The following is a 22,603-nucleotide window of genomic DNA, read 5'->3' on the forward strand; positions in this document are numbered from 1 at the left end:
TTGTAGACCTTACAGTGAAATGCTGAATACAACAGGTGTAGTAGACCTTACAGTGAAATGCTGAATACAACAGGTGTAGTAGACCTTACAGTGAAATGCTGAATACAACAGGTGTAGTAGACCTTACAGTGAAATGCTGAATACAACAGGTGTAGTAGACCTTACAGTGAAATGCTGAATACAACAGGTTGTAGACCTTACAGTGAAATGCTGAATACAACAGGTGTAGTAGACCTTACAGTGAAATGCTGAATACAACAGGTGTAGTAGACCTTACAGTGAAATGCTGACTTTACAAGCCCTTAACCAACAATGCAGTTTTAAGAAAAAAATACCCCAAACATATTTTTTCAAAATATTAATTCATTTCCTTGGCGCTCCGGTATCGCTTGCCGTGTGGCAGCAGAGAGAACAGTCTATGATTAGGGTGGCTGGAGTCTTTTACAATGTTTAGGGCCTTCCTCTGACACCGTCTGGTATAGAGGTCCTGGATGGCATCCCGGTGATGTACTGGGCCGTACGCACTACCCTTTGTAGTGCCTTGCGATCGGAGGCCGAGCAGTTGTCCTACCAGGCAGTGATGCAACCAGTGCAGCTGGATGCTCTCGATGGGGCAGCTGTAGAACCTTTTGAGGATCTGAGGACCCATGTTAAATAACTTCAGTCTTCTGAGGAGAAATAGGTTTTGTCGTGCCCTCTTCATAACTGTCTTGGTGTGCTTGGACCATGTTAGTTTGTTGGTGATATGGACACAAATGAACTTGAAGCTCTCAACCTGCTCCAACACAGCCCCATCAATGAGAATGGGGGAGTGCTCTGTCCTCCTTTTCCTGTAGTCCACAATCATCTCCTTCGTCTTGATCAAGTTGAGGGAGAGGTTGTTGTCCTGGCACCACAAAGCCAGGTCTCTGACCTCCTCCCTACAGGGTGTTTCGATGTTGTCGGTGATCAGGCCTACCTTTGTTGTGTCATCGGCAAACTTAATGATAGTGTTGGAGTCGTGTCTGGCCATGCAGTCATGAGTGAACAGAGAGTACAGCAGGGGACTAAGCATGCACTCCTGAGGGGCCTCCGTGTTGAGGATCAGCGTGGCAGATGTGTTGTTGTCTACCCTTACCACCTGGGGGCAGGATCCAGTTGCAGAGAGAGGTGTTTAGTCCCAGTTTCCTTAGCTTAGTGATGAGCTTTGAGGGCACTCTGGTGTTGAATGCTGAGCTGTAGTCAATGAAAAGCATTCTCACATAGGTGTTCTTTTTGTCCAGGTGTTAAAGGGGAGTGTGGACTATAATAGCGATTGCATCATCTGTGGATCTGTTGGGGTGGTATGTAAATTGGAGTGGGTCTAGGGTTTCTGGGATAATGATGTTGATGTGAGCCATGACCAGCCTTTGAAATAATTTCATGGCTACAGATTTGAGTGCTACGGGTTGGTAGTAATTTAGGCAGGTTACTTTAGTGTTCTTGGGCACAGGGACTATGGTAGACTGCTTGAAACATGTTGGTATTTATTACAGACTCAGACAGGGAGAGGTTGAAAATGTCAGTGAAGACACTTGCCAGTTGGTCAGTGCATGCTCGGAGTATGCGTCCTGGTAATCCATCTAGCCCTGCGACCTTGTGAACGTTGACTTGTTTAAAGGTCTTACTCACATCGGCTACGGAGAGCGTGATCACACAGTCGTCCGGGACAGCTGATGCTCTCATGCATGCTTCAGTGTTACTTGTCTCGAAGCGAGCATAGAAGTAATTTAGCTCGCCTGGTAGGCTCGTGGCACTGGGCAGTTTGTGGCTGTGCTTCCCTTGGTAGTCTGTAATTGTTTGCATGCCCTGCCACATTGGACAAGCGTCTGAGCCAGTGTAGAGAGATGTAAAGGTGTTTCCCCCTAAGTTTAAAGCTATATGAAGGTTAATTCATTATTGAATGAAATTCACGTTCTGTCATCTCCAGCAATAGAGTGCTGAGATGGTAGGATGACGTAGGTTTGATTGGGACAGCTGTAGAGAATAACCCTGCATCCCAAATGGTACCCTATTTCCTATGGGCCTTGGTCAATAGTAGTGTACTATATAGGGAACAGGGCGGCACACAATTGGCCTGGGTTAGGGGACGGATTGGCAGGTAGGGATGTTCTTGTCCCATTGCACACTAACGACTCCTGTGGCGGGCTGGGTGCAATGCATATTGACACGGTCGCCAGGTGTACGTCGTTTCCTCCGACACATTGGTGCGGCTGGGATCTGGGTTAAGTGGGCATTGTGTGAAGAAGCAATACGGCTCTCGACCTTTGCCTCTCCCGAGTCTGTATGGGAGTTGCAGCGATGAGACAAGACTGTAACTACCAATTGGAGAGAAAAAGAGGTTTAAAAAAATGAATATATCTATATTTTTTAAGTCTTCAACCTAGGTCAGGTAGACAGGGACGGAAGTCACCCTGCTATACATGGGCAGCATAAACAGTGCATCATTAGCTTGATCCCAGATCTGTTTGTGCTGTCTTGCCAACTCCTATGGACGAACATATCTGTGATCAAGCTAGTGTATCAGCACCTCTGTGTCTGGAACCTCTGGGTTCATCAATCTGAATGTGATTAACAGAAATGCACTGATCCCAGATCTGTTTGTGCTGTATTGCCCGCTCCTATGGTCGTCACGCCAAACAGATATGGGATCAGGCTAGTGTTTCAATCTGTATCTGATTTACAGTAATGAAGGAGGTAATTGAACAAACAGATGTGAAACGTAATTTCAGAAGTTGGGTGAAGGTTTTGCGCTAACATAGCAGCAACAGCTCAGGGACATAGTAGTCATAATTGCGTAGTGTTTATGTGTATCTGACACAGAACCAACATTTACATTTGTTATCAAGCCTCACACTGTAAAGAGACCGAGGGAGAGACCGAGAGTCGAATCGTCTCCCCTCATATCCCCCCTCCCCCTGTGTGCTGAGTGTAACTGTTCACCCATTTGTATGAGAAGGAGAGTGATGGAGCTGCTGTGTGTGACAGGGTCAATACAGAGCCTGTAATACACACATACATTTTTAAACTTAGGCATAGAGCCCTGTATCAGCTTTTAAGACGTCTCTTGAAGGAAATGGCTGTTTTAAATAGCGCTCAAGAGAGAGGTTTGTGTTATGGCTCAGGATATATCACAATTTAGACTCATTTTACTGTATCTGTGAAAATGCCAATGTATTGCATTGCCAGCATACTATTGTTTTTATTTATTGTTGCTTTTATTTTTACGATTGTTTTTTTCACTGGAGATTTGTTCTCCGGCAATGTGTGTATAGTTTGTGCGGGGTGTATTCACTAGGAAACAAATGGAAGCAAATTGGCTAAAACGGAGAAGGACTAACCTGAACTTGTCCAATAAAAAACACTAATTTTCTTTGCAAAACGTTTTCAGTTGCAAAGCGTTTCACTACTGTTTGCTACAGAGGGTACAAACGAATACACCCCAGTACGTTACTGTTGCTAGCCATTATACCAATCTGTATCACAACCATTAACCCAATGCCATTACTCTCTGTTAGCTTGATCTAATCACTGATTTCCACGCTTAGCTAAAACACACAAGCTGTAAATGAGAACTCACTCTGCGGTATTCCTCATTCGTTTTGGAATAGATATTGTCTTATTTGAAATGTTACAGTTATTTTGGGTCAGATCTCTGCAATTTTACAGCGAGAGCTGTCTAGTTGACTGAAAGAGAAAGTTGTCCAAAGTGTTGTCCACATGCTGTCCTAACTGACGCCTTTCCTGGTTGTGTTCCTAACAGAGGGGCAGGAGGTGAAGGTTGGAGAGTACAACGCTATTGCTGATGTCCTGGATCTCATCAACAACACGATGAGGTTCCAAGGTAAGTACACATGAGATTGTGTGTGTGTGTGTGTGTGTGTGTGTGTGTGTGTGTGTGTGTGTGTGTGTGTGTGTGTGTGTGTGTGTGTGTGTGTGTGTGTGTGTGTGTGTTTGTGCATGCATGCTTGTACGCGCACACACAGGGCATCCAGTACGCTCCTCTCAATCAATCATTCTATGTTGAATTATTTACCAGCATTTTTATTACACTATGTTTTCTTGTGTTGACAAGAAACCCCTCCCCTCCCTCCCTGTAGTCCCATACAAACACACTCTGGGACAGCCAAAACATTTGTTTCTATGTGTCAAACCACCATAAGATAGCTCAGTAAGATGAGACGTTGAAATCGATGGGCACAAAGACACAGAGAGGAAAGGAACGGGCAAACATAAGAAACAACGGTCGCTCACCAAGACAACCGATTCTGTATGGAGGTACATTTACACAGCTGATAAGAAAGTAGCCAAATTGAGGCGTTTTCCAATGTTAAGTAGCCTAATGGTGAGGGTTAATTTTGGATCTTTCCTTCTCCTGTAGAAGTGTTCAGTACTTTACATACTGTAGAATCAAAGTCACTGGATAAATGGATACACTTCAAATATTTTATTTACCTAGGCAAGTCAGTTAAGAACAAATTCTAATTTTCAACGATGGCCTAGGAACAGTGGGTTAACTGCCTGTTCAGGGGCAGAACAACAGATTTGTACCTTGTCAGCTCGGGGATTTGAACTTGCAACTTTTCGGTTACTAGTCCACCACACCACTAGGCTACCCTGCCGCCCCCACAGAGAAATCTAAAGAATTCTCTGTGGGTTATTGTACATTTCTCAGGCTAGGAACATCCCCACTGGGCACAGACGTCAGTTCCACATCTAGGTTCGATTTACATTTGATTGAGTTGTCAACTAATATAAATTCACCCCCCAAAAAATCACTATGTTATTGGATTTAGGTTAAAAGTTGGGTGGAAAAAATCTGAAATTCCCTAACGTTGATGAATTTTTTGCAAATCCAATCACTTTTCCACATCAATCCAACGTCATCATATTATTTTGAATGTTGCTGAAATGACGTGAAAACAATGTTGATTCAACCAGTTTTTGCCAGTGGGTCTGTGAATGTCCTCGTCTTCGTTCCGGAGTGGATCCTCCAAATCAACTTATTTTTCTTTTCCCCTTCTTGTGGAGTTGTTTTTCAATGTTAAATACTGGTGAGGGCTCTTTTTGGTTGTCTTTCCTTCCCCTGTAGAAGTCATTATTATACTTGTTTTTATATAGCAAACTGAGTTCCTCCTCTTCATTTCAGGGGTGGAGCCTCCTAAGGACCGTACGTTTGTGCGTCTGCAGCGTCGCAACATCAACGTACCCCTCTACAGCATCTTGTCTGTTATCACCATCCTGGGCATGCTCATGGCAGGGGCATTCCTCTTCTTCAACATCAAGAACCGCAACCACAGGTCAGTGGAAGAGGGAGGGGAATGGGGGGAGGAGTGGGTAGAGCTGTAGCCTAGCTGACACCACTCACGTGGTACACAGCAAGGGAGAGCTGTGACACACTGTTCCCGGACAGGAGTCCATTGTAAATGCAGTATTTGCGCAGAAATTAGTTGAGCTTTGATTGGTTCTCTCAAACATTGTTTTCTGAGACCTTTCTGAGACGTTGTTTGGATTTGGAAATCCAACAGTTGTGTTGGAAGTGGGTGGCGTTCTGAGGCTGTGTGTGGTTGTCTATGTTGGTGTTTGAGTGACAAAGACACAGAGGAGAACCAATCAAAGTACAGCCCACTTCGTTATCAAAGCATTGTGCTGACAACATCAAGGAGCCTTTCCATACTATGGAGTCAGGAAAACTTGGAGTTTGGTGGACTAGTGCTATCTAGACTAGTAGAGCTCCGGGGGGAAGTTTCTTCTCGGTACAGATCTAGAATTAGATTCCCCTCCCCCAGTCCTAATGTTAAATCCATTCACCAGTACTTTTGTATACTTTTTAGCCAGTAGTTCTGAAAATAGCACTCACTAGCAAAAAGTGGTCTCCAAAAATTGTGCAGATACTGTATGTGCACCACATCATTGCTCAGTCTCTCGCTCTGCTGTGTGTGCACCTTGCTAGCTGTCACTCAATTGGCAAGGGGCTGAAGCACATTGGCTAGAACTCAAATTGCTAGGAGGTTGGCCCATGTGGGGGGAAATATAGGGAAAATAGCGCATTCACCAAGACAAAAACACATTTGGAACTCTGTTCCCCCAAGTCGCTCCGCTGCTGTTACTGCATTCCACATGCACTGTTATATAAAACATGTTTCAATGTTAAAATGGTCCTTCTGAGTTTTTCAGTTTTGGAGCTCTGTGTTCCTCTCACAATTCCAAACCTTGCTGTACATGCTCCTCTCCTCTCCCTACAGACTGATCAAGATGTCCAGTCCCTACATGAACAACCTTATCATCCTGGGTGGAATGCTCTCCTACTCCTCCATCTTCCTCTTCGGCCTGGACGGCGCCTTGGTGTCCGACAAAGAGTTTGAGGCCTTGTGTACTGTGAGTATATAACCTGTACAGCTAGAACCCCATATATGCTGTGCTAATGACGTGTAAGATCCCAGGCTAACACTAGGCTAATACTATATCATTCTCTTCTGTCTTCTCCCCCATCGAAAGGTGTGCGATCCACTCTAACGCTAGCTTGCATTCTCTCTTGATCCCCTTCAAAAGGTGTGCATCCCAGACTAACGGCAGCTATTAGCTATCATTCTTTTCCTACTTCCAAAAGTATTTTCTTCATCCCTTCAAAAGGTGTAAGATCCAGGCTAATGCTAGGCTAGCACACTAGCTAACATTCTCTTCCTCCCTTCAGAATTACATTTTAACCTTTATTTAACTAGGCAAGTCAGTTAAGAACAAATTCTTATTTACAATGCCGGCCTACACCGGCCAAACCCGGACGACGCTGGGCCAATTGTGCACCGCACTGTTGATTCAAACCAGTGTGTCTGTAGTAACGCCTCTAGTACTGAGATGCAGTGCCTTAGACCGCTGTGTCACTCGGGAGGAAGGGGATGGGACTTCATATAATGGGAGTTGATTGGATCAGTCCCTGGGTCTTTCCTAACATGGAGCACATTAAACTCCTGCTCCCACAGCAAGCGTTTGAACGTGACTATCATAGCCTCTGGTTTAATTAAACAGGTTTGATTACAGCGATAACTGGTTTGCGTCCCAAATGGCCCCCTATTCCCTATATAGTGCACTGCTTTTGACCAGGACCCACAGAGATAAATAATGTTAGCTAGGCGGGTGGCGCAGCACATATCAACTGCCATCGAGTGCCTGCCTGCCTGCCCGGCTCACCTCAGCCAAAACAATCCAAAATGGAGGCTGTCACATCAGAGAGGAAGTGCTGAGGAAAAGTATGTGATCCAACCAATCAATATGCACTGTTTTCTTTGTATGGCTGCTGTAATTGTTTTTTTGTTATCTCTTTCTCTATCCCTCTCTTGCTGTCTTTTTTGCCCTCTTCCCCCTCCCTCGCCCCACATAAACACCCACACACAGGAACACCAAATAGGCTACCTTTTGAGTAAAAAAAAAGTATATTCCAGTTTAAACTCTAAAAACAAGCAAGGGCAGTATTTTATCTAGTGCGCCATTGCTCCTCAATGGGAAGGAGAAAGAGAGTGGTCGTAGCCCACAGGAGAGCTGGCTACACAACAGTGACGACACAACAGTGGTAGGTCTAATTACCAACAACGACGAGACAGCCTACAGGGAGGAGGTGAGTGCCTAGGCAGAGTGGAGCCAGGAAAATAACCTCAACGTCAACAAAAGGAAGGAGCTGATTGTGGACTACAGGAGACAGCAGAGAGAGCATGCCCCTGTCCACATTGATGGGGCCGCAGTGCAGAGGGTCAAAAGTTCCACTGTCGGCACATCACTGACGACCTGAAATGGTCCCTTCACACAGACAATGTGGTAAAGAAAGGCGCAACAGCACCTCTTCAACCTCAGGAGGCTGAAGACATTTGGCATGACCCCTAAAGACACTCATGAACTTTTACAAATGTACCATTGAGAGCCATTGAGAGCATCACCTGGCACAGTCCACAACCACAAGGCTCTGCGGTCCGCCCAACGCATTTACTTGGTGCACACTGCCTGCCGTCCAGGACATCTACAGCACCATGTGTCACAGGAAGGCCAAGAAGATCATCAAGGACCTCAAGGAACTCTGTCACCCGAGCCATAGCCTGTTCACCCCGCTATCATCTAGAAGGCAGAGACAGTACAGGCATCAAAGCCTGGACCGAGAGACTGATAAACAGCTTATAGCCATCTCAAAGCCATCAGAAAGTAATCTACCATTTCGCTATGGGGTTTCTACTGTGTATTTATATACTGTATTCTCAACATAACTCATTGTAATATTGCTACTACTGTACATTGCATTTTAGTTCATATAAACTCAGCAAAAAAAGAAAGTCCTCTCACTGTCAACTGCTTTTATTTTCAGCAAACTTAACATGTGTAAATATTTGTATGTATAACAAGATTCAACAACTGAGACATAAACTGGACAAGTTCCACAGACATGTGACTAACATAAATGGAATAATGCGTCCCTGAACAAAGGGGGGGTCAAAATCAAAAGTAACAGTCAGTATCTGGTGTGGCCACCAGCTGCATTAAGTACTGCACTGCGTCTCCTCTTCATGGACTGCGCCAGATTTGCCAGTTCTTGTTGTGAGATGTTACCCCACTCTTCCACCAAGGCACCTGCAAGTTCCCGGACATTTCTGAGGGGAATGGCCCTAGCCCTCACCCTCCGATCCAACAGGTCCCAGACGTGCTCAATGGGATTGAGATCCGGGCTCTTCGCTGGCCATGGCAGAACACTGACATTCCTGTCTTGCAGGAAATCATGCACAGAACGAGCAACAAGGCTGGTGGCATTGTCATGCTGGAGGGTCATGTCAGGATGAACCTGCAAGAAGGGTACCACATGAGGGAGGAGGATGTCTTCCCTGTAACGCACAGCATTGAGATTGCCTGCAATGACAACAAGCTCAGTCCGATGATGCTGACCCTCCACCTCCAAATCATTCCCGCTTCAGAGTACAGGCCTCAGTGTAAAGCTCATTCCTTCGACGATAAACGCAAATCCGACTCTCACCCCTGGTGAGACATAACCGCGACTCATCAGTGAAGAGCACTTTTTGCCAGTCCTGTCTGGTCCAGCGACGGTGGGTTTGTGCCCTTAGGCAACGTAGTTGCCGGTGATGTCTGGTGAGGACCTGCCTTACAACAGGCCTACAAGCCCTCAGTCCAGCCTCTCTCAGCCTATTGCTGACAGTCTGAGCACTGATGGAGGGATTGTGCGTTCCTGGTGTAACTCTGGCAGTTGTTGTTGCCACCCTGTACCTATCCTGCAGGTGTGATGTTCGGATGTACCGATCCTGTGCAGGTGTTGTTACATGTGGTCTGCCACTGCGAGTACGATCAGCTGTCCGTCCTGTCTCTCTGTAGTGCTGTCTTAGGCGTCTCAGTACGGACATTGCAATTTATTTCCCTGGCCACATCTGCAATCCTCATGTCTCCTTGCTACATGCCTAAGGCACGTTCACGCAGATGAGCAGGGAGCCTGAGAATCTTTCTTTTGGTGTTTTTCAGTCAGTAGAAAGGTGAGTTTATTTATTAGTAATATATCTACTGCTGTACATATTATTCTCCCACTATAATATATCTACTGCTGTACATATCATTCTCCCACTATAATATATCTACTGCTGTACATATCATTCTCCCACTATAATATATCTACTGCTGTACATATCATTCTCCCACTATAATATATCTACTGCTGTACATATCATTCTCCCACTATAATATATCTACTGCTGTACATATCATTCTCCCACTATAATATACAGTGCCTTGCGAAAGTATTTGGCCCCCTTGAACTTTGCGACCTTTTGCCACATTTCAGGCTTCAAACATAAAGATATAAAACTGTATTTTTTTGTGAAGAATCAACAACAAGTGGGACACAATCATGAAGTGGAACGACATTTATTGGATATTTCAAACTTTTTTAACAAATCAAAAACTGAAAAATTGGCCGTGCAAAATTATTCAGCCCCTTTACTTTCAGTGCAGCAAACTCTCTCCAGAAGTTCAGTGAGGATCTCTGAATGATCCAATGTTGACCTAAATGACTAATGATGATAAATAAAATCCACCTGTGTGTAATCAAGTCTCCGTATAAATGCACCTGCACTGTGATAGTCTCAGAGGTCCGTTAAAAGCGCAGAGAGCATCATGAAGAACAAGGAACACACCAGGCAGGTCCGAGATACTGTTGTGAAGAAGTTTAAAGCCGGATTTGGATACAAAAAGATTTCCCAAGCTTTAAACATCCCAAGGAGCACTGTGCAAGCGATAATATTGAAATGGAAGGAGTATCAGACCACTGCAAATCTACCAAGACCTGGCCGTCCCTCTAAACTTTCAGCTCATACAAGGAGAAGACTGATCAGAGATGCAGCCAAGAGGCCCATGATCACTCTGGATGAACTGCAGAGATCTACAGCTGAGGTGGGAGACTCTGTCCATAGGACAACAATCAGTCGTATATTGCACAAATCTGGCCTTTATGGAAGAGTGGCAAGAAGAAAGCCATTTCTTAAAGATATCCATAAAAAGTGTTGTTTAAAGTTTGCCACAAGCCACCTGGGAGACACACCAAACATGTAGAAGAAGGTGCTCTGGTCAGATGAAACCAAAATGTAACTTTTTGGCAACAATGCAAAACGTTATGTTTGGCGTAAAAGCAACACCCTGAACACACCATCCCCACTGTCAAACATGGTGGTGGCAGCATCATGGTTTGGGCCTTCTTTTCTTCAGCAGGGACAGGAAAGATGGTTAAAATTGATGGGAAGATGGATGGAGCCAAATACAGGACCATTCTGGAAGAAAACCTGATGGAGTCTGCAAAAGACCTGAGACTGGGACGGAGATTTGTCTTCCAGCAAGACAATGATCCAAAACATAAAGCAAAATCTACAATGGAATGGTTCAAAAATAAACATATCCAGGTGTTAGAATGGCCAAGTCAAAGTCCAGACCTGAATCCAATCGAGAATCTGTGGAAATAACTGAAAACTGCTGTTCACAAATGCTCTCCATCCAACCTCACTGAGCTCGAGCTGTTTTGCAAGGAGGAATGGGAAAAAATGTCAGTCTCTCGATGTGCAAAACTGATAGAGACATACCCCAAGCGACTTACAGCTGTAATCGCAGCAAAAGGTGGCGCTACAAAGTATTAACTTAAGGGGGTTGAATAATTTTGCACGCCCAATTTTTCAGTTTTTGATTTGTTAAAAAAGTTTGAAATATCCAATAAATGTCGTTCCACTTCATGATTGTGTCCCACTTGTTGTTCATTCTTCACAAAAAAATACAGTTTTATATCTTTATGTTTAAAGCCTGAAATGTGGCAAAAGGTCGCAAAGTTCAAGGGGGCCGAATACTTTCGCAAGGCACTGTATCTACTGCTGTACATATCATTCTCCCACTATAATATATCTACTGCTGTACATATCATTCTCCCACTATAATATATCTACTGCTGTACATATCATTCTCCCACTATAATATATCTACTGCTGTACATATCATTCTCCCACTATAATATATCTACTGCTGTACATATCATTCTCCCACTATAATATATCTACTGCTGTACATATCATTCTCCCACTATAATATATCTACTGCTGTACATATCATTCTCCCACTATAATATATCTATTGCTGTACATATCATTCTCCCACTATAATATATCTACTGCTGTACATATCATTCTCCCACTATAATATATCTACTGCTGTACATATCATTCTCCCACTATAATATATCTACTGCTGTACATATCATTCTCCCACTATAACATATCTACTGCTGTACATATCATTCTCCCACTATAATATATCTACTGCTGTACATATCATTCTCCCACTATAATATATCTACTGCTGTACATATCATTCTCCCACTATAACATATCTACTGCTGTACATATCATTCTCCCACTATAACATATCTACTGCTGTACATATCATTCTCCCACTATAATATATCTACTGCTGTACATATCATTCTCCCACTATAACATATCTACTGCTGTACATATCATTCTCCCACTATAATATATCTACTGCTGTACATATCATTCTTAGTATATAATGTGTAAATTCATCCGGTGTATACACACATTGGATTTGGATTACTGTTCCAGTGCTATTTGTGTTGTTAATTGAAGTCGTTCCAACATTTCTTAATTACTTTCTTTTCATTTGTTGGATTTTGTGTGGATTGTTTTGTATTGCTAGGTATTACTGCACTGTTGGAGCTAGAAACATAGGTATTACTGCACTGTTGGAGCTAGAAACATAGGTATTACTGCACTGTTGGAGCTAGAAACATAGGTATTACTGCACTGTTGGAGCTAGAAACATAGGTATTACTGCACTGTTGGAGCTAGACACATAGGTATTACTGCACTGTTGGAGCTAGAAACATAGGTATTACTGCACTGTTGGAGCTAGAAACATAGGTATTACTGCACTGTTGGAGCTAGACACATAGGTATTACTGCACTGTTGGAGCTAGAAACATAGGTATTACTGCACTGTTGGAGCTAGACACATAGGTATTACTGCACTGTTGGAGCTAGAAACATAGGTATTACTGCACTGTTGGAGCTAGACACATAGGTATTACTGCACTGTTGGAGCTAGAAACATAGGTATTACTGCACTGTTGGAGCTAGAAACATAGGTATTACTGCACTGTTGGAGCTAGAAACATAGGTATTACTGCACTGTTGGAGCTAGAAACATAGGTATTACTGCACTGTTGGAGCTAGACACATAGGTATTACTGCACTGTTGGAGCTAGAAACATAGGTATTACTGCACTGTTGGAGCTAGAAACATAGGTATTACTGCACTGTTGGAGCTAGAAACATAGGTATTACTGCACTGTTGGAGCTAGAAACATAGGTATTACTGCACTGTTGGAGCTAGAAACATAGGTATTACTGCACTGTTGGAGCTAGAAACATAGGTATTACTGCACTGTTGGAGCTAGAAACATAGGTATTACTGCACTGTTGGAGCTAGAAACATAGGTATTACTGCACTGTTGGAGCTAGACACATAGGTATTACTGCACTGTTGGAGCTAGAAACATAGGTATTACTGCACTGTTGGAGCTAGACACATAGGTATTACTGCACTGTTGGAGCTAGAAACATAGGTATTACTGCACTGTTGCAGCTAGAAACATAGGTATTACTGCACTGTTGGAGCTAGAAACATAGGTATTACTGCACTGTTGGAGCTAGAAACATAGGTATTACTGCACTGTTGGAGCTAGACACATAGGTATTACTGCACTGTTGGAGCTAGAAACATAGGTATTACTGCACTGTTGGAGCTAGAAACATAGGTATTACTGCACTGTTGGAGCTAGAAACATAGGTATTACTGCACTGTTGGAGCTAGAAACATAGGTATTACTGCACTGTTGGAGCTAGAAACATAGGTATTACTGCACTGTTGGAGCTAGAAACATAGGTATTACTGCACTGTTGGAGCTAGAAACATAGGTATTACTGCACTGTTGGAGCTAGAAACATAGGTATTACTGCACTGTTGGAGCTAGAAACATAGGTATTACTGCACTGTTGGAGCTAGAAACATAGGTATTACTGCACTGTTGGAGCTAGAAACATAGGTATTACTGCACTGTTGGAGCTAGAAACATAGGTATTACTGCACTGTTGGAGCTAGACACATAGGTATTACTGCACTGTTGGAGCTAGAAACATAGGTATTACTGCACTGTTGGAGCTAGACACATAGGTATTACTGCACTGTTGGAGCTAGAAACATAGGTATTACTGCACTGTTGGAGCTAGACACATAGGTATTACTGCACTGTTGGAGCTAGAAACATAGGTATTACTGCACTGTTGGAGCTAGAAACATAGGTATTACTGCACTGTTGGAGCTAGACACATAGGTATTACTGCACTGTTGGAGCTAGACACATAGGTATTACTGCACTGTTGGAGCTAGAAACATAGGTATTACTGCACTGTTGGAGCTAGAAACATAGGTATTACTGCACTGTTGGAGCTAGAAACATAGGTATTACTGCACTGTTGGAGCTAGAAACATAGGTATTACTGCACTGTTGGAGCTAGAAACATAGGTATTACTGCACTGTTGGAGCTAGAAACATAGGTATTACTGCACTGTTGGAGCTAGACACATAGGTATTACTGCACTGTTGGAGCTAGAAACATAGGTATTACTGCACTGTTGGAGCTAGAAACATAGGTATTACTGCACTGTTGGAGCTAGACACATAGGTATTACTGCACTGTTGGAGCTAGAAACATAGGTATTACTGCACTGTTGGAGCTAGAAACATAGGTATTACTGCACTGTTGGAGCTAGAAACATAGGTATTACTGCACTGTTGGAGCTAGAAACATAGGTATTACTGCACTGTTGGAGCTAGAAACATAGGTATTACTGCACTGTTGGAGCTAGAAACATAGGTATTACTGCACTGTTGGAGCTAGAAACATAGGTATTACTGCACTGTTGGAGCTAGAAACATAGGTATTACTGCACTGTTGGAGCTAGAAACATAGGTATTACTGCACTGTTGGAGCTAGAAACATAGGTATTACTGCACTGTTGGAGCTAGAAACATAGGTATTACTGCACTGTTGGAGCTAGAAACATAGGTATTACTGCACTGTTGGAGCTAGAAACATAGGTATTACTGCACTGTTGGAGCTAGAAACATAGGTATTACTGCACTGTTGGAGCTAGAAACATAGGTATTACTGCACTGTTGGAGCTAGAAACATAGGTATTACTGCACTGTTGGAGCTAGAAACATAGGTATTACTGCACTGTTGGAGCTAGAAACATAGGTATTACTGCACTGTTGGAGCTAGAAACATAGGTATTACTGCACTGTTGGAGCTAGAAACATAGGTATTACTGCACTGTTGGAGCTAGAAACATAGGTATTACTGCACTGTTGGAGCTAGAAACATAGGTATTACTGCACTGTTGGAGCTAGAAACATAGGTATTACTGCACTGTTGGAGCTAGAAACATAGGTATTACTGCACTGTTGGAGCTAGAAACATAGGTATTACTGCACTGTTGGAGCTAGAAACATAGGTATTACTGCACTGTTGGAGCTAGAAACATAGGTATTACTGCACTGTTGGAGCTAGAAACATAGGTATTACTGCACTGTTGGAGCTAGAAACATAGGTATTACTGCACTGTTGGAGCTAGAAACATAGGTATTACTGCACTGTTGGAGCTAGAAACATAGGTATTACTGCACTGTTGGAGCTAGAAACATAGGTATTACTGCACTGTTGGAGCTAGAAACATAGGTATTACTGCACTGTTGGAGCTAGAAACATAGGTATTACTGCACTGTTGGAGCTAGAAACATAGGTATTACTGCACTGTTGGAGCTAGAAACATAGGTATTACTGCACTGTTGGAGCTAGAAACATAGGTATTACTGCACTGTTGGAGCTAGAAACATAGGTATTACTGCACTGTTGGAGCTAGAAACATAGGTATTACTGCACTGTTGGAGCTAGAAACATAGGTATTACTGCACTGTTGGAGCTAGAAACATAGGTATTACTGCACTGTTGGAGCTAGACACATAGGTATTACTGCACTGTTGGAGCTAGAAACATAGGTATTACTGCACTGTTGGAGCTAGACACATAGGTATTACTGCACTGTTGGAGCTAGAAACATAGGTATTACTGCACTGTTGGAGCTAGACACATAGGTATTACTGCACTGTTGGAGCTAGAAACATAGGTATTACTGCACTGTTGGAGCTAGAAACATAGGTATTACTGCACTGTTGGAGCTAGACACATAGGTATTACTGCACTGTTGGAGCTAGACACATAGGTATTACTGCACTGTTGGAGCTAGAAACATAGGTATTACTGCACTGTTGGAGCTAGAAACATAGGTATTACTGCACTGTTGGAGCTAGAAACATAGGTATTACTGCACTGTTGGAGCTAGAAACATAGGTATTACTGCACTGTTGGAGCTAGAAACATAGGTATTACTGCACTGTTGGAGCTAGAAACATAGGTATTACTGCACTGTTGGAGCTAGAAACATAGGTATTACTGCACTGTTGGAGCTAGAAACATAGGTATTACTGCACTGTTGGAGCTAGAAACATAGGTATTACTGCACTGTTGGAGCTAGAAACATAGGTATTACTGCACTGTTGGAGCTAGAAACATAGGTATTACTGCACTGTTGGAGCTAGAAACATAGGTATTACTGCACTGTTGGAGCTAGAAACATAGGTATTACTGCACTGTTGGAGCTAGAAACATAGGTATTACTGCACTGTTGGAGCTAGAAACATAGGTATTACTGCACTGTTGGAGCTAGAAACATAGGTATTACTGCACTGTTGGAGCTAGAAACATAGGTATTACTGCACTGTTGGAGCTAGAAACATAGGTATTACTGCACTGTTGGAGCTAGAAACATAGGTATTACTGCACTGTTGGAGCTAGAAACATAGGTATTACTGCACTGTTGGAGCTAGAAACATAGGTATTACTGCACTGTTGGAGCTAGAAACATAGGTATTACTGCACTGTTGGAGCTAGAAACATAGGTATTACTGCACTGTTGGAGCTAGAAACATAGGTATTACTGCACTGTTGGAGCTAGAAACATAGGTATTACTGCACTGTTGGAGCTAGAAACATAGGTATTACTGCACTGTTGGAGCTAGAAACATAGGTATTACTGCACTGTTGGAGCTAGAAACATAGGTATTACTGCACTGTTGGAGCTAGAAACATAGGTATTACTGCACTGTTGGAGCTAGAAACATAGGTATTACTGCACTGTTGGAGCTAGAAACATAGGTATTACTGCACTGTTGGAGCTAGAAACATAGGTATTACTGCACTGTTGGAGCTAGAAACATAGGTATTACTGCACTGTTGGAGCTAGAAACATAGGTATTACTGCACTGTTGGAGCTAGAAACATAGGTATTACTGCACTGTTGGAGCTAGAAACATAGGTATTACTGCACTGTTGGAGCTAGAAACATAGGTATTACTGCACTGTTGGAGCTAGAAACATAGGTATTACTGCACTGTTGGAGCTAGAAACATAGGTATTACTGCACTGTTGGAGCTAGAAACATAGGTATTACTGCACTGTTGGAGCTAGAAACATAGGTATTACTGCACTGTTGGAGCTAGAAACATAGGTATTACTGCACTGTTGGAGCTAGAAACATAGGTATTACTGCACTGTTGGAGCTAGAAACATAGGTATTACTGCACTGTTGGAGCTAGAAACATAGGTATTACTGCACTGTTGGAGCTAGAAACATAGGTATTACTGCACTGTTGGAGCTAGAAACATAGGTATTACTGCACTGTTGGAGCTAGAAACATAGGTATTACTGCACTGTTGGAGCTAGAAACATAGGTATTACTGCACTGTTGGAGCTAGAAACATAGGTATTACTGCACTGTTGGAGCTAGAAACATAGGTATTACTGCACTGTTGGAGCTAGAAACATAGGTATTACTGCACTGTTGGAGCTAGAAACATAGGTATTACTGCACTGTTGGAGCTAGAAACATAGGTATTACTGCACTGTTGGAGCTAGAAACATAGGTATTACTGCACTGTTGGAGCTAGAAACATAGGTATTACTGCACTGTTGGAGCTAGAAACATAGGTATTACTGCACTGTTGGAGCTAGAAACATAGGTATTACTGCACTGTTGGAGCTAGAAACATAGGTATTACTGCACTGTTGGAGCTAGAAACATAGGTATTACTGCACTGTTGGAGCTAGAAACATAGGTATTACTGCACTGTTGGAGCTAGAAACATAGGTATTACTGCACTGTTGGAGCTAGAAACATAGGTATTACTGCACTGTTGGAGCTAGAAACATAGGTATTACTGCACTGTTGGAGCTAGAAACATAGGTATTACTGCACTGTTGGAGCTAGAAACATAGGTATTACTGCACTGTTGGAGCTAGAAACATAGGTATTACTGCACTGTTGGAGCTAGAAACATAGGTATTACTGCACTGTTGGAGCTAGAAACATAGGTATTACTGCACTGTTGGAGCTAGAAACATAGGTATTACTGCACTGTTGGAGCTAGACACATAGGTATTACGCTGCACCAGCAATAGCATCTTCAAATCGATGTACGCGACTAATAAACTTTGATGTCATTTAGGGTCATATATATTTTTCATCCCCCTCACAGACCAGACCTAGTCATTTGTCAAGGGGCCCCTAGAACAGTCTCTTTCAGTAGGGCTCCTATTTTCCTCAAGCAATACAGGGGGGAGAATAGGGTTGCTGCTGAATCTCCTGCCTTGGTCTGTTCTATTGTGACTCTGCCTCCCTGCCAAGAATGCTTTTCAACAGACAGACAAACAAACACAAACAGCATTTAGTGCAGTGGGTGTTAAAGTAGTGTTTTTCCGGCTTGTTAAATTAGATACTGTGGGAGTTATTACAGGATATAGCTTTGTTGCTCTTATTTAGTTACAACTCATTCTAAATACAGATATAGCCTACAGAAGGCACCATAGTATTTGGTTTGTTTTAATATCCTTGGATTTCAAGTAGGGAGAGGCTGCTAGGTCTCTTTTTAATAGCACATATGTATAAGGTTGACAGCCATGATCCTAGTATACGACTTCCTCTGAAGTTTGCACATTCACTTTCATGGAATTATGAAAGGATTCTGACTATTTATAGTGCACTTTTAGAGCTTTTGGTGAATTTGTCGGCTAAGAAAAAATAAATGCTAACATCTTGTCAGTCTAGATCTTTGTTTTAGTCCAGCTCTTTGACAGCTTTTGACTGTTTCTGTCCTCGTCTTGCAGGTGCGAACATGGATCCTCATTGTGGGCTACACAACAGCGTTTGGTGCCATGTTTGCCAAGACCTGGAGAGTCCATGCTATCTTCAAGAACGTCAAGATGAAGAAAAAGGTGAGAGAACGCGGTGAGCTGCTGCCCATGGAACACTGCTGCAGCATGGATTCCAATCCAACCCATTGCTACTCTTCCTGTCTTTCCTATCTATCTGTACCTTATCTAATAAACAAGCAAAAAATAGTAGTGGAAAAAAAAACATAAATCACTACCTGTGTGGTCTCACGGCCAAAACGATGGCCAACAGCAGAAAGTAGTGACGTGTGTTTTTACTGAAATGGTATTATGTGGAATGATGATGATTAATTATTATCATTATTATTACTACTATCACCATATCATCATCATTTTGCACCAGCATTGACAATTGCCTTGTCTTATGAATGAGGTGAATGGGGTCCCTTTCTATTTCCATTCAGTCAAATCAATTTCAAAGTGAACGTTTACAGCCACAGGTATGGGACCTGCTTTATGAGCAACGGAGCGCACATGCCGGATTAACATGCTAACTCTCCTTCTTTAGAAAAGACTATCAACATCAGACTAGCCAAGGTCATTTTGTTTTTTTGTGTAAACCAGTTAATTGAAGGAAGAGAGCGTTTTCTGTTGCTGTGAACAAGCAGCAGTATATTGTGGTAGTCACACGGTCTGGTCTGCTGAGGCTGGCTGCACTCAAGCATAACGCAGGAGCCTAGAACCATAATTGGCCATTATGGACTCTGATAGAGAAATCCTCACTGGTTAACAGCAGCTAGCGCTTCTTATGCCACTGATTGCTGTGTCACTACACATGCATTATGTCAGATAAAAAATAAATGGAGGGAGAAGAAGAAGAAGGCGTAGAAGAGAGAAGGGGAGGGACTGTTATGTGATATTGTTTCTGACCACATTTTCAGGGTTTGCAAAGTATGCAGCCCTATCACAATCTGGTTATCAAGTAGCAATCACAAGGGGAGATTCTAGGTTGCTGCCTGTCACAATGTTGCTCAGGTATTTAGGTCCTAGATGGCAGGAAGCTTGGCCCCAGCGATGTACTGGGCCGTACGCACTACCCTCGATAGTGCCTTGCGGCCAACGGGGCCGAGCAGTTGCCGTACCAGGAAGTGATGCAACCATGTTTAGTTTTCCTGTTTGCTTATACAGCTCACTGAGTGCGGTCTTAGTGCCAACATCGGTTTGTGATGGTAAATAGACAGCTACGAAAATATAGATGAAAACTCTCTTGGTAAATAGTGTGGTCTACAGCTCATCATGAGATACTATCCCTCACGCGAGCGAAACCTCAAGGCTTCCTTAATATTAGATTTTGTGCACCAGCTGTTGTTTACAAATATACAGACCGCCACCCCTTGTCTTACCGGAGGCGGCTGTTCTATCTTGCCGATGCAGCGCAAAACCCGACAGCTGTATGTTATCCATGCACAACTCAGTGAAACATAAGATATTACAGTTTTTAAATGTCCCGTTGGTATGATATTTGTGATTGTAGCTCGTCTATTTCGTTATCTAATGATTGTATGTTGTCTAATAGGACTGGTGGTAGAGGCAGATTACCCACTTGCCGTCAGATCCTTACAAGGCACCCCGATCTACGTCCCAGATATCTCTGTCTCCTTCTCATGTGAATTACTGGGATGTTGGCCTTGTCGGGTGTCTGAAGTAAATCCTTCTCGTCCCACTCGTTAAAGAAAATATATATGTTCGTCCAGTACGAGGTGAGTAATCGCTGCCCTGATATGAAAAAGCTATTTTCGGACATAAGAGACGGTGGCAAGAATATTATGTAAAACGGCAGCCATCTCCTCCCATGTCATTTAATATGATCAGTTTCCTACTGGTCACTACCACGTCTTCTAACAGAGGCGCCGGGATCTAAACCAGCACCTTTTACACTTGGTGATGGTCTTTTTCAACCAAAACATTTCCTCAAACTACATGTGTGTAACTGAGTAACTACTGTAGCAGACCTAAGAAGTGGTGTTTTTCTCCCAGTGGGAGACCCAGCAGTAAGGCAGGTTGTTAGCCCCACTCAGTCACCCCAAGCCCCAGAGGAGCTGCAACGATCCAGCCACAAAAAGCATTACAGACACTCTGCTCAGCTCAGACTGTACACACACACACACACACACACACACACACACACACACACACAGACACACACACACACAGTGTACAGTTCAGGGACAGCTGGAGCTCCCCCTGGGTATATGCTGCTGCTGCGACCTTTCTCTAGAAAAAGTCAAGCTGAAGAAGCCAAACTAGAGATTGACTCAAGCTCTAAAGAATTTACCACACACACCTTTTGTTCTATGTTCAGTGCACACGCACACAAGCACACACACATGCTCCCCGTGGTGAACCTGATGGAATGTGTGTGGGGTTTCTGTTACTGCTGTGCGAGACTGGCCGATCATCAGGGAGAGTGGTGATTCATCTCGTTGTTTAAGCCTGCAGTGTTTTACAGGATTAAAGGGCTATGTGTTTGTGTGTTTGCATTCTTGCGTCCGTACGTGTGTGTGCTTTTCTGTAACACACACTCTACCCACTGACCTGTTTTTGATTGACATATTTCAATTCCTCTCTTCAATGGAAAGACAAAACAGCAAACCAATATCTATCTGACACAATATGCTTGTGTAGCTGGTGTGATTATGTAAAGGCTTGCCAGGCCTCTGTGGCTGCATCTCTGCTGGCCTTTTGATATTTGTAGTCCACCTCACATCACATCCTGGATAGATGTGTCGGATGGCAACGGCTGCAGGAGGGAGTGTGGGAGAGCTGTCAGAGAGAGTGGGAGAGAGAGAGTGCGTGGGAGGCAGAGAGAAAGAGAGAGAGAGATTTAAAGATGGAAAGAGACAGGGTCAGTGCTGGTCTGCATCTCTCCTTTAAGTCTGCGGTCATCTCAAACACAAACACGTTTTGATATCTTCAGATGTGCTAAAAAAGGGAGGATCTTTTGTGTTAACATCTAAAAAGATTTATTTTTGATTTGTAATTCAAAGAAAAACAAAACAGCTCTTGCTCCTGTGAAATGTGTTGCTATGGCAACAGTCTCAGTTTTTTCTCCTCTCTTCCTCCTCCTCCGCTTCTTCTTCCTCTTCTTCCTCCTCTTCTTGTTCCTCCTCTTCTTCTTCTTGTTTCTCCTCTTCCTCTTGTTCCTACTCCTCCTCTTCTTGTTCATCCTCCTCTTCCTCCTCTTCTTGTTCCTCCTCCTCCTCCATCAGAGCAGAGAGACTAAACTGAGTGCTCCCCAGGTGGAGCTAGACAGCCCTTAAATCTAAAGACCTATTCCCTGGTGGTTCAGCAGGGCCAGGATCTGTCTGTCGGCAGCAGTTAACCTAGCTCCCTCCCTCCACACACACACTGATTGAGTGCAGGGGCTTTGGCTGAGTGAAGTGATAGCTGTTGTCAGTCATCAGATTGTTGCTGGGGGTTCGCCATGGAACCCCAGTGATGTTTGCCATCTCTTCATCAATCCCTCCGTCCTTTCGCAAGTCCCTCCATCTCCGTCCCTCCTTCCCCCCTCCCTCAGAGAGAAGAAATCAGGGTGTGCTCAATAAGGGTTCCACTCTGTAAGGTTAGCACAGCACTCCTTCACTCCTTAAAGAGGCCTGGTTCAGTGTTGGGTAAGCACAGGGCCTGTCAATCAAACAGGCTG

The 22,603-nt window shown here is 43.3% G+C and overlaps 1 protein-coding gene across 1 annotated transcript in view; it reads left to right on the top strand.

Moving 5' to 3' along the window:
* Positions 1-22,603, top strand: part of LOC110496654 (gamma-aminobutyric acid type B receptor subunit 2) — a 432,145-nt gene that overhangs the window by 316,415 nt on the left and 93,127 nt on the right. Inside the window, exons 9-12 of the mRNA XM_036953439.1 lie at positions 3,782-3,862; positions 5,168-5,318; positions 6,264-6,396; positions 18,895-19,002. Coding sequence (XP_036809334.1) covers positions 3,782-3,862; positions 5,168-5,318; positions 6,264-6,396; positions 18,895-19,002 — 473 coding nt within the window. The remainder of the gene's footprint in view (positions 1-3,781; positions 3,863-5,167; positions 5,319-6,263; positions 6,397-18,894; positions 19,003-22,603) is intronic.

This window comes from Oncorhynchus mykiss, chromosome 18, assembly GCF_013265735.2.
Source record: "Oncorhynchus mykiss isolate Arlee chromosome 18, USDA_OmykA_1.1, whole genome shotgun sequence".
Lineage (NCBI taxonomy): Eukaryota > Metazoa > Chordata > Actinopteri > Salmoniformes > Salmonidae > Oncorhynchus > Oncorhynchus mykiss.